Source organism: Schistocerca nitens, chromosome 6 (genome assembly GCF_023898315.1).
Source record: "Schistocerca nitens isolate TAMUIC-IGC-003100 chromosome 6, iqSchNite1.1, whole genome shotgun sequence".
NCBI classification, from domain to species: Eukaryota; Metazoa; Arthropoda; class Insecta; order Orthoptera; family Acrididae; genus Schistocerca; species Schistocerca nitens.
The window spans coordinates 677,805,102-677,822,271 of NC_064619.1; the positions used below are offsets into that span (position 1 = coordinate 677,805,102).

The 17,170-nt window shown below is 43.7% G+C and overlaps 1 protein-coding gene across 1 annotated transcript in view; it reads left to right on the forward strand.

Annotated features, from left to right (window-relative positions):
• Positions 1-216: 216 nt before the first annotated feature.
• The window catches only part of LOC126262276 (uncharacterized), a 150,780-nt gene continuing 133,826 nt past the window's right edge, over positions 217-17,170 (forward strand). Inside the window, exon 1 of the mRNA XM_049958788.1 lies at positions 217-333. Within this exon, the coding sequence (XP_049814745.1) occupies positions 252-333 (82 nt within the window). The 5' untranslated portion in view covers positions 217-251. The remainder of the gene's footprint in view (positions 334-17,170) is intronic.

Below are 17,170 nucleotides of genomic sequence, written 5' to 3' on the forward strand. Positions count from 1 at the left end.
GTGAGCGAAGTGCACCACCATCTTCTTTCGTCACGAGCCACCACTGGGGCTAAGTGTGTGGCAGCTGTTATCTGTGGGACGGTTTGCGTGGTACACAGTACGTCGCAGACGTAGTAACGCCTTTGGGCGTGTGGCGCGCATGACGTGCTCTGGCGGGAGGAGGAGGAGGAGGTGGTGGTCTTTGACCCGCGAGGTCCGTGTCAGGGGCGGCGCAGCGGGCAGAGCGGCCTGCGGTCAGTGTTGGAGTGGCGATGGAGGGCGGCACAGTGAGGACGTGGTGTCTGGCGGTGCTGCTGCTGCTGCCGCTGCTGCTGGGGGCCCTAGCGGACCGCGGTGAGTGCGGCGCGCTGATGGCCCGCTTCCTGTCCCCCTCCCCTCCCCCTGTCCCTGTGCCTGTCTCTGGGCGCCAGTTCCTACAGCGGCACCTGCTGCCCACCTGCTCTAGACTGCTCTGTTCTTTTCGTAAGCGTAGCAGCGTCTCGGTTCTGGGGGTCATAAACTATTCTTACTTTCTCTCCCTCTCCCCTCTCACCCGAATATAATTTCCACATCTATACCTATACTCCGCGAGGATACTTTGTGTACCACTGTCAGAGTCTCTTTTGCCAATTTCAGTTGTCAGTTGTTCGCGGGAAGAACAATTGATACCACCATTTTTAAAAGGGTCTCACCCCAAATTTAGGCGAACTAATACCGGTACGAGATTCTGTGGTAGATTCTTTTATGTGTTTGTCTATTTTTTGTTTGCCTGTTGTCGATGTATTACGCTCGCAGTAAAAGGTCGTAACAACGTGATAAAATTGTCTCTGATAGTGCTGTTAAAAGAATTACTGTTTGTTGCGCGTATGAAGAGTCTTGGGAGAGACGGCTGGATATTTTTAGCAACTATTCACATATTGCGCAGCTCGCACCAGTGTTTAAGAAGGGTAGTAGGAGTAATCCATCGAACTACAGACCTGTATCATTGAAGTCGGTTTGCAGTAGGGTTTTGGAGTATATACTGTATTCAAACATTATGAATCACCTCTAAGGGAAAGATCTATCGATACGCAATCAGCATGGTTTCAGAAAACATCGTGCTTGTGCAACGCAGCTAGCTCTTTATTCGCACGAAGTAATGGCCGCTATCGACAGGGGATCTCAAGTTGATTCCGTATTTCTAGATTTCCGGAAAGCTTTTTACACCGTTACTCACAAGCGACTTCTAATCAAGCTGCGGGCCTACGGGGTATCGTCTCAGTTGTGCGACTGGATTCGTGATTTCCTGTCAGGAAGGTTGCAGTTCGTAGTAATAGACAGCAAATCATCGAGTAAAACTGAAGTGAAATCGGGTGTTCCCCAGGGAAGCGTCCTGGGACCTCTGCTGTTCCTGATCTATATAGATGACCTGGGTGACAATCTGAGCAGTTCTCTTAGGGTGTTCGCAGATGATGCTGTAATTTACCGTCTAGTAAGGTCATCCGAAGACCAGTATCAGTTGCAAAGCGATTTAGAAAAGATTGCTGTATGGTGTGGCAGGTGGCAGTTGACGCTAAATAACGAAAAGTGTGAGGTGATCCACATGAGTTCCAAAAGAAATCCGTTGGAATTCGATTACTCGATAAATAGTACAATTCTCAAGGCTGTCAATTCAACTAAGTACCTGGGTGTTAAAATTACGAACAACTTCATTTGGAAAGACCACATAGATAATATTGTGGGGAAGGCGAGCCAAAGGTTGCGTTTCATTGGCAGGACACTTAGAAGATGCAACAAGTCCACTAAAGAGACAGCTTACACTACACTCGTTCGTCCTCTGTTAGAATGCTGCTGCGCGGTGTGGGATCCTTACCAGGTGGAATTGACGGAGGACATCGAAAGGGTGCAAAAAAGGGCAGCTTGTTTTGTATTATCACGTAATAGGGGAGAGAGTGTGGCAGATATGATACGCGAGTTGGGATGGAAGTCATTAAAGCAAAGACGTTTTTCGTCGCGGGGAGATCTATTTACGAAATTTCAGTTACCAACTTTCTCTTCCGAATGCGAAAATATTTTGTTGAGCCCAACCTACATAGGTAGGAATGATCATCAAAATAAAATAAGAGAAATCAGAGCTAGAACAGAAAGGTTTAGGTGTTCGTTTTTCCCGCGCGCTGTTCAGGAGTGGAATGGTAGAGACATAGTATGATTGTGGTTCGATGAATCCTCTGCCAAGCACTTAAATGTGAATTGCAGAGTAATCATGTAGATGTAGATGTAGATGTAGACATGGATTGCAGGTTCGAGTGCTGTTGTCCACGTCTCTTCCCGTACACGTCGCATTCAATCTGAAACAATTCTGCTATTTCAATACGTCCAAAAATACTAATAAAGGTCGTGACGCTCACCTTTGTTCTCATGAAATAATAACGGCTTATTATGTCTCTTGTACAATTCTCCACATAACATCAAAAGAAGCGAACAGAAAACTCTAGTTACCCTTAGTTACGAGTAAACCACAGAGAGAGTAATATTCCGAGTCAACGATATAATTACCATAGAGTCTCTCAGATAACGTCAGTTCTCAATACTGGAAAATAAAAAGACAATCCTGGATTTGTATCTTGTCTCCTCACTCGTGCATGGATAACGGGAAAACCAGGCAAAAAACCGCATTGAGGTCTTCAGTATTGAGAATTGCAATGGTTTTCTTTAGTAGGTTCCGAGAACATCTACACAGGCGAGAGAATTAATCCATCTCGCATCCAACAAAATGCTGGTGTACATGAACATCGACATACTGACGATTCCCCATATACTAGTTGCATGCATCATCGTGTATCAGATTATGCAACACTTCATATGGAGGAAAAACTTATTAAATATAGACAATTTCCAACTTTCAATCCAGAAAAGAAAACTATTCATCCCATCGTGTTCATAAAATCGTTTAAAGGAGTTTTACCCAGGATTTGGACAGAAAACTCTAGTTACCCTTAGTTACGAGTAAACCACAGAGTGAGTAATATTCCAAGTCAACGATATAATTACCATAGAGTCTCTCAGATAACGTCTTTGCTACTTAGCTTTCTCACAGTCGATTCAGTACATTACATATTTATTACACTACAATTTTATGTACATAGATGCATCTTTCTATATGAGAGAGGCGTTATTCCACACATTGTTGATGTGTTTTTGCGACTTCGTTACAGTGGAGTCATTTTTGAAAGGGCTTTACTCCCTACAGTAATAATACCCTTCGAATGGGGATCATTTTCGCATGCCATCTACTGAATACCTAATCCACTATGAGTTACGTTTAGGTTCCGGTAGTTGAACTGTTGATATTTCTGAACATTTTTGTGAGATGTAAAATGGCATCTAGTACTGAGTTGCAACGTAATTCACGTACCAAGAATCTTTTATTTCCGGTGGTGTCTGTTGTTTTTATAGTTGAAAAGCCTTACGCTGGACCAGTGGCTACAAACACGAGTAAAATATAAGAAATACAACGTTTATATGATTATATATTCGGCACGAACATAGGTTCAAAAATGGCTCTGAGCACTATGGGACTTAACTTCTGAGGTCATCAGTCCCCTAGAACTTAGTACTACTTAAACCTAACTAACCTAAGGACATCACACACATTCATGCCCGAGGCAAGATTCGAACCTGCGACCGTAGCGGTCGTGGGGTTCCAGACCGCAGCGCCTAGAACCGCTCGGCCACCCCGGCCGGCCACGAACATAAGTATTTCGAATAAATGGCCTGTACGTAAGAGTGCTGCCGATGATGATGACCAGTGAAACCATTTTGTCTTTACTTTGATTAAAGTTACAATACTATGAAAATGTTTGCGTAAAAAAAGAGAAAGAACTTAAAAACATTACCAGAAATGTAATTTAATCAAGCGAATGAATTACTTCGTCACGAAAAGGACCATATTCCAAGATTTTAGACTTAATTTTTTCAAAGAAATTGCAAAACTTAGCAACCGCAGTAAAGGCAAAATATCCATTTTGCTATGTTCTTTAAACACTCTAAAGCCCATCCTGTTACATTCCAATTTCTCACCCGCAGAGTGTTTCCGGTGGTCCTCGAAAACTCAAGTTTTGGAGTAAGGTCCTTTCAAAAATGACTGTATCGGTAGGCCTCCGTTTGAGCTCGAATTTCTCTGCCGGCCGGGGTGGCCGAGCGGTTCTAGGCGCTACAGTCTCGAACCGCGCGGCCACTACGGTCGCAGGTTCGAATCCTGCCTCCGGTATGGATGTGTGTGATGTCCTTAGGTTAGTTAGGTTTAAGTAGTTCTAACTTCTAGAAGTTAAGTCTCATAGTGCTCAGAGCCATTTGAACCAGTTTTCGAATTTCTCTAAAATTACGTTGGTGGCCTCTCCTCGCAGTATGCGTAGGAGGAAACAGCGTATTGGTTGGCACTTCCAGTTTCAATCGCTCCGTACGGATACTCCGAGAGATTTTATGGATGTGACGGCTTCCAGCGAGTGCAGACATATACAGGGTGTTACAAAAAGGTACGGCTAAACTTTCAGGAAACATTCCTCACACACAAATAAAGAAAAGATGTTATGTGGACATGTGTCCGGAAACGCTTAATTTCCATGTTAGAGCTCATTTTAGTTTCGTCAGTATGTACTGCACTTCCTCGATTCACCGCCAGTTGGCCCAATTGAAGGAAGGTAATGTTGACTTCGGTGCTTGTGTTGACATGCGACTCATTGCTCTACAGTACTAGCATCAAGCACATCAGTACGTAGCATCAACAGGTTAGTGTTCATCACGAACGTGGTTTTGCAGTCAGTGCAATGTTTACAAATGCGGAGTTGGGAGATGCCCATTTGCTGTATGGATTAGCACGGGGCAATAACCGTGGCGGGGTACGTTTGTATCGAGACAGATTTCCAGACCGAAGGTGTCCCGACAGGAAGACGTTCTAAGCAATTGATCGGCGTCTTAGGGAGCACGGAACATTCCAGCCTATGACTCGCGACTGGGAAAGACCTAGAACGAAGAGGACACCTGCAATGGACGAGGCAATTCTTCGTGCAGTTTACTATAACCCTAATGTCAGCGTCAGAGAAGTTGCTGCTGTACAAGGTAACGTTGACCACGTCACTGTATGGAGAGTGCTACGGGAGAACCAGTTGTTTCCGTACCATGTAGAGCGTGTGCAGGCACTATCAGCAGCTGATTGGCCTCCACGGGTACACTTCTGATAATGGTTCATCCAACAATGTGTCATCCTCTGCTGTGTAAATGTTCTCTTTACGGATGAGGCTTCATGCCAACGTGATGAAATTGTAAATTGTCACAATCAACATGTATGGGCTGACGAGAATCCGCACGCAGCTGTGCAAACACGTCATCAACACAGATTTTCTGTGAACGTTTGCGCATGCATTGTTGGTGATGTCTTCATTGGGCCCCATGTTCTTCCACCTACGCTCAATGGAGCACGTTATAATGATTTCATACGGGATACTCTACCTGTGCTGCTAGAACATGTGCCTTTACAAGTGCGACACAACATGTCGTTCATGCACGATGGAGCTCCTGCACATTTCAGTCGAAGTGTTCGTACGCTTCTCAGCAACAGATTCGGTGACCGATGGATTGGTAGAGGCGGACCAATTCCATGGCCTCCACGCTCTCCTGACCTCAACCCTCTTGACTTTCATTTATGGGGGCATTTGAAAGCTCTTGTCTACGCAACCCCGGTACCAAATGTAGAGACTCTTCGTGCTCGTATTGTGGACGGCTGTGATACAATACGCAATTCTCCACGGCTGCATCAGCACATCAGGAATTCCATGCGACGGAGGGTGGATGCATGTATCCTCGGTAACGGATGACATTTTGAACATTTCCTGTAACAAAGTGTTTGAAGTCACGCTGGTACGTTCTGTTGCTGTGTGTTTCCATTCCATGATTAATGTGATTTGAGGAGAAGTAATAAAATGAGCTCTAAAATGGAAAGTAAGCGTTTCCGGACACATGTCCACATAACATATTTTCTTTCTTTGTGTGTGAGGAATGTTTCCTGAAAGTTTGGCCGTACCTTTTTGTAACACCCTGTATTTTAGCCTGATTGTGCGCAGTGCGTTCTGTTTGTTTATGTTGAAAGTCAAATACCAAACGTTGCACCAAGCGTCCATCCTGCATTCTGCCACCGTTTCCTAGCGTTCAGACTTATTTGTGTACAACGGCAACATTTGCGAAAACCGTAATGGAACTTACGATTTAATCCACTAACTCGTTTATACGAGGGCGTGCTTAAAAGTAATGCTTCAGAATTTTTTATATGAAAACACTTGAAGTTTTTTGCATAAAACAAACGTTATTAATATGTTTCGTCTTTATTCTTCACGTCTACATATGAATTTCACAGTGGACTGACACCGGCAACGAACACATTTCTCCCAACGCCAGACTCGTTTGTTGATACGTTGCTGTAGCATGTTTGACACTGTTGACGGAGCCACAACCTCACCTGTGCTTACAGCCCTTCACCACTATCTAAGTTTGTACAAATAGCTCTGAGATCATCAGTCACCAAGAACTTAGAACTACTTAAACCTAACCAACCTAAGGACATCACACACATCCATACCCGAGGCACGATTTGAACCTGCGACCGTAGCGGTCGCGCGGTTCCAGACTGTAGCGCCTAGAACCGCTCGCCCACCCCGGCCGGCCACCAATAAGTAAAGTCCTCGAAGGTGTCCTTTAGGTTTTGGAAACATATCAGAATCGGCTGGTGCCAACTCGGGACTGTATGGCTAATCATCGATGACGGAGACCGCAAGGAGACGGACTGCTACCGATGCCGCAGCGCTCGTGTGTGCTGCGGCATTGTCCTGCTGAAGAAGGTGCCCGATGTGCGGGCGACGTCGAATTCCAAACTCGATTACAGCATCTCGTTTCTAACACACAGACATAGTTACGTCACACACCGCCATGTTACACCCTACAATTCTGACGCTTCTAGCGGCAGATGGTTACAAATATGTAGATGTGAAGAACAAAGACGCAGAACGTTTGTTTTATTTGGAAATACTTAAGACTTTTCAGATAACAATTCGGAGGCATTACTTTTCAGCACGCCCTTGTACATATTGTGAAAAGTAGCTATTCTATAACAACCCTTTAGCGTACGCCCGAATTTCCTTTTACGTCTGAAGATTTCTCCCAGTTGAGAACTACAAGCTTTGTTCTGTGATTCTTCCATTTCTCCAGGCGTATTTTATGACCAAATAAATCTCGGGTGAACAGCCTGGTATGAGTGTGCATACGACTCAATATAACGGCAATCGACCACGTTGCCATCATCAGGTGCGCTGATGTACTGTACATCAGCGCATCTGATGATGGCAACGTGGTCGACTGCCGAAATATTGTGTCGTATGCACATTCATACCAGGCTGTTCACCCGAGATTTATTTCGTCATAAAATACGCCTGGAGAAATGGAAGAATCACATCACATACCTCTACGGGGAGGAGATTTATCGCAGCATGAAAAGGATCGACAAGCTGCGTCATCGGAGATGTCGTCTATTGAGTTCTTTTGTTTTTCTTATGAAGTGCCGAGAAGAACGTGTGCTACCGAATTTTGCCAGTACATCAGCGCACCTGCCTGATGGCAACGTGGTCGATTGCCGTTATATTGTGTCGTATGCACACTCATACCAGGCTGTTCACCCGAGATATATTTCGTCATAAAATACGCCTGGAGAAATGGAAGAATCACATCACATACCTCTACGGGGAGGAGATGTATCGCAGCATGAAAAGGATCGACAAGCTGCGTCATCGGAGATGTCGTCTATTGAGTTCTTTTGTTTTTCTTATGAAGTGCCGAGAAGAACGTGTGCTACCGAATTTTGCCAGTACATCAGCGCACCTGCCTGATGGCAACGTGGTCGATTGCCGTTATATTGTGTCGTATGCACACTCATACCAGGCTGTTCACCCGAGATTTATTTCGTCATAAAATACGCCTGGAGAAATGGAAGAATCACATCACATACCTCTACGGGGAGGAGATGTATCGCAGCATGAAAAGGATCGACAAGCTGCGTCATCGGAGATGTCGTCTATTGAGTTCTTTTGTTTTTCTTATGAAGTGCCGAGAAGAACGTGTGCTACCGAATTTTGCCAGTACATCAGCGCACCTGCCTGATGGCAACGTGGTCGATTGCCGTTATATTGTGTCGTATGCACACTCATACCAGGCTGTTCACCCGAGATTTATTTCGTCATAAAATACGCCTGGAGAAATGGAAGAATCACATCACATACCTCTACGGGGAGGAGACGAATCGCAGCATGAAAAGGATCGACAAGCTGCGTCATCGGAGAAGTCGTCTATTGAGTTCTTTTGTTTTTCTTGTGAAGTGCCGAGAAGAACGTGTGCTACCGAATTTTGCCAGTACATCGGCACACCTGATGATGGCAAAGTGGTCGATTGCCGAAATATTGTGTCGTATGCACACTCATACCAGGCTGTTCACCGGAGATTTATTTCGTCAGCTTTGTTCCGGTTTGCTAGAAAGTCTTCAGTCCACTCGTTACACAGCTGGTCTGATATTCCGGTACGCTCGTATTGTGTTCATTAGGTGACAGTGTGGAACTGTATCGAAGGTCTTTCGCTCTCCTCTGTACCATAGTTGCAGCATAAGTTCGTAGCGTTTTTCTTTTGAATTTTGGTATACCGTTTGCTATGGATTTATTTAGCAGCTATCATTTTTCATTTGTACTTCACTGTTGCTATCTGATTATACATACGGTCATTTTTCGATGTGAAGATAGTGAGTGGAGCTGTGGATGCTAGAAAATGGAGTGTCAAGTGGAGAAACTGAAACATTTCCGACATAACCTTCTGTTTGAGATCAGTGGAGGAGTGACAGCAGCGCAGGCAGCCAGAAACATTGACGTCGTGTATGGGGAACATGGCGAGAAAACGTTTCTCTCGTTTTAAGGAGGATCAGTTTGACATTAGTGACTCTTTACATTTGGGAAGACCTTCCGAGCTTGATGAAGATCGTTTAAACGCATTAATCCACAATTATCACCGTCAGTGTACTCGAGAACTGGCATATGCGATGAACTGTGATCGTTCCAACGTCGTGCGTCATTCACATGCAGTGGAGAAGGTTCAAAAATCGCGAGTGTGGGTACCACACGCCCTAAGCCAAAATCACAAAAATCAGCGGGCCGCACGCGCATCTCTACTTGCTTCTCATCAACTGCCTCGCAAACAACACCGGCAATTCCTTATCCTGTACCGTTACTGGTGTCAAGAAATTGTGTCTTTATGCTGACAAAGGGTAAGAAAAGGAGTGGCTGAGCCCAAACAAAGCAGCAACTGTCGGTACAAAGACCTGCGGGCATCCACAGAAGATTATGTTATGCATCTCGTGCAACAGCGGCAGTGTGGTGTAGAACGAACTGGTTCCCCGAGATGAAACCACCACTGTTGCCATTTAGTGTCAACAGCTAGACGTCTTGCAGACTCAGTCCTAGAACAACGACCAGGAAGACTGCATGAAGTGATGTTGCTCTTCGATGACGCCCGCACGCTTTGTGGTAGACTGACAAAAACGCTATGCAGTAGATGGGTTGGGGAGTCATTCTGCAGCCGTCAGATTTCCACCTTTTCCGCTCTCCGACGAAAAACCTTCAAGGAAATTCCTTTCCTGATGAAAATGCGCTCCGAACATGACTCGACGAATTCTTCGCTTCAAAACTGCGTAATTTCTTTAGTCACCGAATCGAAAAGTAACCCAGCGTTGGCAGACTGCAGCAACTTAAGCAGCAACCTAATTTTATAATGTAATAGTAACAAACTCGCTTTAGGACAACTTACAGTAATAATAACAACATGATATAAAATCGAGTTATGTGCTCGCCATTGTTAGCCTACTATTTAATTTCTCACTACGAGTGCGAACGCAGACTACGGCTATACGCCCTCAGCGGACAAGAACAATGTTGTTTCCCCAGTGGAAGGTCTTTTGCTTCCTCCCTTACTCAGCATTCTGTGGTTGGCCGGTTCTGACTGTGAACTATAGATCTGTGTCGTCTTTGCTGTTGGCAGCAGGTGTGGCCGATCTGTGAGAGTGTGCACCTTCGCCTGGCTGGTACACTCTCTGCTGCTGGCCAGTGCGCAAACCAAGCGAGCAACTGTGCCAAACAGGAATTCCTTGTCACTGTAAACGGTTTTCACGCAACTTTATTTTCCGAAAATTGTCTAAGAAATCCATAAATTGATATTAGTAAAAATATAAACGCTCTCGGCATCAAAATGTTCTTTGGAGGAGAGGGTTGAAGAGGGTGTGGTAGCCCCCCTCCACCCTTCTCCTTCCATCCGCGCCTGAAGCAGCAGCGAGCTACACGCAGCTACAATCGAGTTTTGACTGACTCTAAAAGAACTCTTTAGCTATTGGAACGACGTAAGTGGACCTCATGCACCGACAGATATATTTTACACATTACTGAAATAAATCTGTCGCCACGAACTAGTGTGACTCTGGTATAAGTCGTAATGAAGCAGTGGACGAATTAGGACATGAGAGCATTCTACAAGCTAAAAGGCAATGCATAGATTTCTCACACACAAATTTCCTGCATGGAGTAAGAAAAGACGTCAACTGTGGGAAGTCTAGACCAGGGGGTTCCCAGACTTTTGTTAACTGCGTACCACTTGACATTTTTATAAATATGAGCGTACCACTATAATTTGCTTACTTTTTAACGAACCCTGAGGTGGAGGACGGGGGGGGGGGGGGAGATGGCTGAGCGACGACTGCCGCATATGAGAGGAACGCTATGGGGGGAGTAAATTTCGCCATCTTGCGCAGTGTAACGCAACGGCCAACAAAGCGACAACAAGAGGTAACGGTTCATTGCATAATGTCTGCTGCAGCGCCACACATTGGTACAGCACATTAAGTTGTAGCAGTTGCAGAGCGGCACGAAAGCTTTCGACACAAGACCCGACGAGAATATGTATCGCCAACATCAGAACAAGATGAATCATTCCCGGCCAATGCAGCGATGACTAATGAAGGGCTCTAGGGGGGGGGGGGGGGGGGTACTGCCTGACTTTCCTGTGTCCTGCGCACAGAGTGGAAAAAATATTCTGCGGTAAATCCAGTTTCTTTACTTTGATCGATCCGTTTTCTTCCTATCAAAAATGGTTCAAATGGCTGTGAGCACTATGGCACTTAACATCTGAGGTCATCAGTCCCCTAGAACTTAGAACTACTGAAACCTAACTAACCTAAAGACATCACACACATCCATGCCCGAGGCAGGATTCGAACCTGCGACCGTAGCGGTCGCGCGATTCCAGACTGTAGCTCCTAGAACCGCTTGGCCACAACGGCCCACATTTCTTCCTATCATTTTACTTTAAAAATAACACAAGAGATTAACTTTACTTACATCACTGCATGTTTTGTTTACTTTTGCGCGTACCACCTGGAATGTCCTCGCGTACCACCGTCTGGTCTTGAGAGATCCTATTAAATCCATATCATGAAGATTCACCCCTGACTTTGAGCTCATATTCTGGTCACATGGCATGACAAACATCGGCCTGTTATACCTTGCCGGAATCGTGGAAATGTTTACTTTTACTTGGTTTTTAATTAACTTTGTTGAATTTTACATAACGACTAGAATTTTTTTTATTTTAGGGGTTTCATGATGGACATTATTTCTGCTTGGGTAGCGAGGGTCATATTCATTTTCGTGACATTATGTGTATTGTCTGGTCTGAGGTATTCCACGGCAGTGTCTACTGAACCTGACAACGCCATCTTTTCAGAAATGGTTTTGAATTGTTTGTCAAAATGTGTTGCAACACTACACACATCTGTTAACAATGTATCATTTAGTGTTAATGCTATTTGTCCTTTTCATGTTTGGTTCTACCAAACTCCTTAAATGTATCTCGTCCTTATTTTGTTATCTGGTGCGACTATCTTCTTATAATAATGTATTTCCTTTGATGTCCACATTACTAACTTTAATATTTTGCAGTATGTCTTGTAATGCACTACAGCATTAACATTAGAGATACAGTTTCCTTTTCGCTTCACACGATAATTTTATTCCATGAGTGATCCATGGTTTCGTTGTAGACTTTGGGCTAATCTGGGTTAGTTTTTGGGAAAAAACAGTGTTCAAGTAAGACAAGTTCATTATTAATAAAAGTATTGTATTAATCATTCTTGCCGTTAGCGCTGCATGCATCACTCCATGTCTTTGAAGAGTGTCCTAAAATAATCAGTTTTTTGCTTATTGACAAGCATCTCGAATTCAGATTTAACAGATCTTCTATCCTGTTCATTATTAACATTTAACAAGAGGAACTGCTTGTCTCGTTCGGAGACACCATTGACTATTGCTTTCGTAATATAATTTTGTTCATTAGGCCTTTGTATTAAGATAGTATCAATCGCTGTTTGTGAGCTGGGAAGTTTCCAGTAACAATTAAATCGAATTATAGTGTCACTGACTTGTTACCGACTTTAATAGATTCTTGCTGGGAGAATTTTTAAGAAAATCTTCGTTAAAATCAGCAACTACCACTATTTCTTTGTTTTTTTGTTGTTAAATAGACTAGTAGAGCATGAGGGTCATTTATAAACAGATTAAAATTACCAGCAGGTGCTCGACATACAATTACCGTTATGAACAATTTATTATGAAATTCTACTTGTGCGGCGCATGCTTCCATATGCTGCTCTAGGCAAAATTTATGACTGTTTATGTTCTTAAATTTATAGCTATTCCTGATGAATACGGCAACTGCTCTTTCTCCATTTCTATACTACAAAAGGGAGATGCTAACCTAAATGTTGTAACACTTAACACATCTATACCAGTGGTCACATAATATTCAGAGAAGCAGACTATCTCAACTGGGTTTGATGACTAACTAATTCATCAGTGCAGATAATTAGTTCATTTTTTTTCTTGTTAGTCCTCGAATATGTTGATGCAATAAAGATAGCTGACATTGACAACTGAATGAGTTAAAATTGCGTGGAAATAAGATTTCTGATGATTGCTAAGAATTTTTAACGAACAGCTGCATGTGGTGATGCAATATGCTGGAATTATATTGTTTTTTTCTGAAAAAGGTTTGTTTCAGTGTTAACCTCTCTTAAAACTTGGTTTCGTTCTATCCTCCCTACCCTAAACTAGGTGCTTTCGGTTCTAGGCGCTTCGGTCTGGAACCGCGCGACCGCTACGATCGCAGGTTCGAATCCTGCCTCGGGCATGGATGTGTGTGATGTCCATAGGTTAGTTAGGTTTAAGTAGTTCTAAGTTTTAGGGGACTGATGACCTCAGATGTTAAGTCCCATACTGCTCAGAGCCATTTGAACCATTTTAGGTGCTTTCCTGAACCCACTGGTAATTTATCACTCATGAAAGTACCTTCCCTCCCTTAAATTTTATGCCATTAGCTCACCCAGTTTTCCCTTCCCATTCCCGCTGAGGTGAAGGCCATGCCTAGTATAATCCCACATACTGAGACAATCAACAGGAACCATGCCCGACGTCAGCCATCATTCCAACTCCTAATTAACTCTCCTGACTGAAGAGCTCAAATGAAATCGTTCATGGCGCCTGAGAACAGATACAGACTCAGCACTAGCATGTCTCGATGCTGATGCAATCTTTGCCAGGTCACACTCTGTATTGTACCCAAGACCTCTGTCTATGCTATTACCTGGCCCACTCGCTATAACCACGTTGTCTTCCTTGATGAAATCTTTGCAAAGTGATCCTAAATCCTCTGTCACCTGATCCAGACCAGCACTAGGTTTAAGAAACATTTGTGACCAGTTTTTGGGATCCTAGTTCGTTCTGAAAAAGTTGGGCAACACGTCTGGTATGAGAACTAAACTACCTGACAACAAAATTTTCTTTCTCTTTACTAACTTCCCTATATTCTTACTTTTCAATCTACTGTTGAAAGTTTGTTGTTCACTGACTGCACCTGCATCTGCTTGAGGCTCTAGAGTTTCTAACTGACGTAACGTGTCAAACTTATTTTTCACATTCATTACGAAACTGTAAGATATAGTTCTAAGGCCGTTCCTTCTGTTGCCGCTTCCCACCTCTCTTTACCCTTCTCCCTCCTTAACCGTTCCTGATGTTCCCCAGCCTTGTAAGTGAAGGGTGCTAATTTTCGCCTCCTGTTCCACTATCTTTCTATCTCTAATACATATCCCACAAAACCCCTGAAGAGCTTCATTTATTTTTCCAATTCCCACACCACAATAGTCAACCATATTGATAAAATTACGGCATCTACCACATCAAAGCCCAGAGCTAACACTACTACGACAAATGAGGTACTTTTCATTCATGAGTAGTGTAATACTATAGAAAGAATAAGTCAGTTAAATTATCAATAAACAAGAAAATATGTTTACAAAAATTAGGCTTATAAGCAACTGTATGTAATCAAACTACCGGTAGCAGTGCGAAGTTTCTGTACCAGCACATTATATTTAACTACTTTCCGGAATTGTGAGCTAGAACAATGAAGATGGGCGCTGTAATGAAATTGCTGGAAGGATAAAAGAATTAAACGAGATTCTTTAGGTTTACTGCGTCATAAACGTAAGCAAAAATACGGCTACAGCTAGAGTGCACTATCTTTTTGCAATTTCTGCAATATTACGTAAAGAAAAGTGAAGCCCTTACTTTGCGAGAACACTGATAAACTCAACTGAGCACTACATAGTGTCTTTAATACAAATGACATACACATTTGTACACGATCTCACCGAAATTATATCTGCATGTAATTGACAATGACGACAAATGACGAAATAGTGTTTCGTTAATAAAGATTAATTATTATGTGCAGCTGTTCTGGTGCATCTTTCTAATAATCATGTGATTATCTGACACATATTACTCTGCTGGCGCTAAAGAAGAAAAACTGTTGACAAAAAATGGTTCAAATGGCTCTGAGCACTATGGGACTTAACATCTGTGGTCATCAGTCCCCTAGAACTTAGAACTACTTAAACGTAACTAACCTAAGGACATCACACACATCCATGCCCAAGGCAGGATTCGAACCTGCGACCGTAGCGGTCACGCGGTTCCAGACTGAAGCGCCTAGAACCGCACGGCCACACCGGCCGGCAAAAAAACTGTTGACACATCTAACTTCTTGTTTTATTCTGAGCAGAATTTCCTTAACTCCCGTTCTTCCTGCTGGACATTGGCTCCAAGTATTTATTAAGTTTCCTGCTTAACAGTGCCTTACCTCAGCTATATTTATGTTATGGAGCCCTTTTGCATAGTCATAGGAATACGTATACAGCATACGAGGCATGTTCAGAAAGTTAAGTGTACTGTGACCGTAATGGGCTATGGTCTTTTTGTTTCTTTGAGGGCTGTGTTTTTTTTTCAGTGTTAGCAACAATGAGTGGTATATGGAGATAACCTGACCAGAGCGAGCTTCACAGGAACACGCTAGTACGTCAACTCATGTAATGTCCGGCTGCGTGACAGATGCCGGTAAGAAATCGTGCCAAGTGCTGTGATTCGATTCCTACTCGCGGAACGAATAACACCCTCCGAATTTTTTTCGCTGGACAAAACGGTTTACGGTGAAGGTGTCATGAACAGAACGAGTCTTTTTAAATAGTGTAGGGAGTTTAGTGGAGACAGAACAAATATTCATGATGAACAGAGGAGTGGGAGATCGTAAATTTTGACTGATGAGTTGGTGCAAAAAGTCGCGCGGAAACTGTTCGTGAAGATCTCCGATTGTGGGTGGATGAAATTTCTGCGATGTTTCAACAACTCTACAGAACTCTCTTATACGAAGCACTCACAGAAACGCTGCGATACCGGAAAACTGTGCGCAAGATGGGTTCCAAAGCAGCTGACAGAGCAACACAAGAAAAATCGGGGTCAATAGCGCCCGCGAGTTTTTTGAGCGACTTGAGCTGGAATGTGAGGATATCCTGAGCCCTGTTGTGACTAGAGGTGAAGCGTGGGTGGCTCCTTACATGCCTGAGACAAACAGACAATCGACACAGTGGCATCACATCAATTCCTCATGTGCCAAAAAATTCAAACCACGATTTCGGGGTTAAAAAAGAAACAGTGTCTTGGGACCGAAAAGGCATCACTGTGGTCGAATTTCCGCCTCATGGCGGGACCGATCAATGCACAGCGATATTGTGAGACCATAAAGAAACTCAAAGGGAGCATTCAAGACAAATGGAGGGGAATGCTTACGATAGGAGTGTGCTCGCTGCACGACAACGCCCGTCCTCACACAATCCTAGCCAGGAAGGCGCTGTTGGACTCTTTTGGTTGGGATGTACTGAACCATCCCCCCACTCTCCTGACTTGGCGCCTTCACATTATCATCTTTTCACCCTTTGTGAAGTCACGCATGAGTGGAATAAAATTTTCACTCGAAGAGCAGTTGCTTAAAGAGACTCTGAAGTGAGGCAAGGAACTGGCGGGAGATTTCTTTGAGGAGGGCACAGATAAGCTTGTGCCACGGTTCACCATGTGCGTTGGAAGGGATAGCGATGATGTGGAGAAACAGTCAACAAGTGTATCGACAGTGTGCTGTAATTTTTTTTTTCAAATACCTTTTAGACGCTTCAGTCCGGAACCGTGCGACCGCTACGGTCGCAGGTTCGAATCCTGCGTTGGGCATGGATGTGTGTGATGTCCTTAGGTTGGTTAGGTTTAAGTAGTTCTAAGTTCTAGGCGACTGATGACCTCAGATGTTAAGTCCCATAGTGCTCAGAACCATTTTTTTTTTAAATAAAAATCTAGTACACTTACTTTCTGACCATGCCCCGTATGTTCACTATTCATTTGAGTAACTACCTTGTTCCCAACTGTATGTCCTTCTGACCAGAAGTTCAATATTGTTTGAATGTTTTCGACCTACGGTGAGATATTTTAAGCTTTTAACAAAAACTCACTGGTTCCCATCACGATTACTTTACGACTTGTGTTTTTAGTAACTGATCGCTTCAGATCGCCTGAGACACAGTGAGAACGCAATTGAAGCTTCTTTCACTTCCTAATTTGATACTGCTTCGTAAGTACGGACAACGATCGTTCGAAAGGCCACAGTTGGTGTTAGCAACCTTCAGCAGACCTCGTTTTGCAACGAGCGA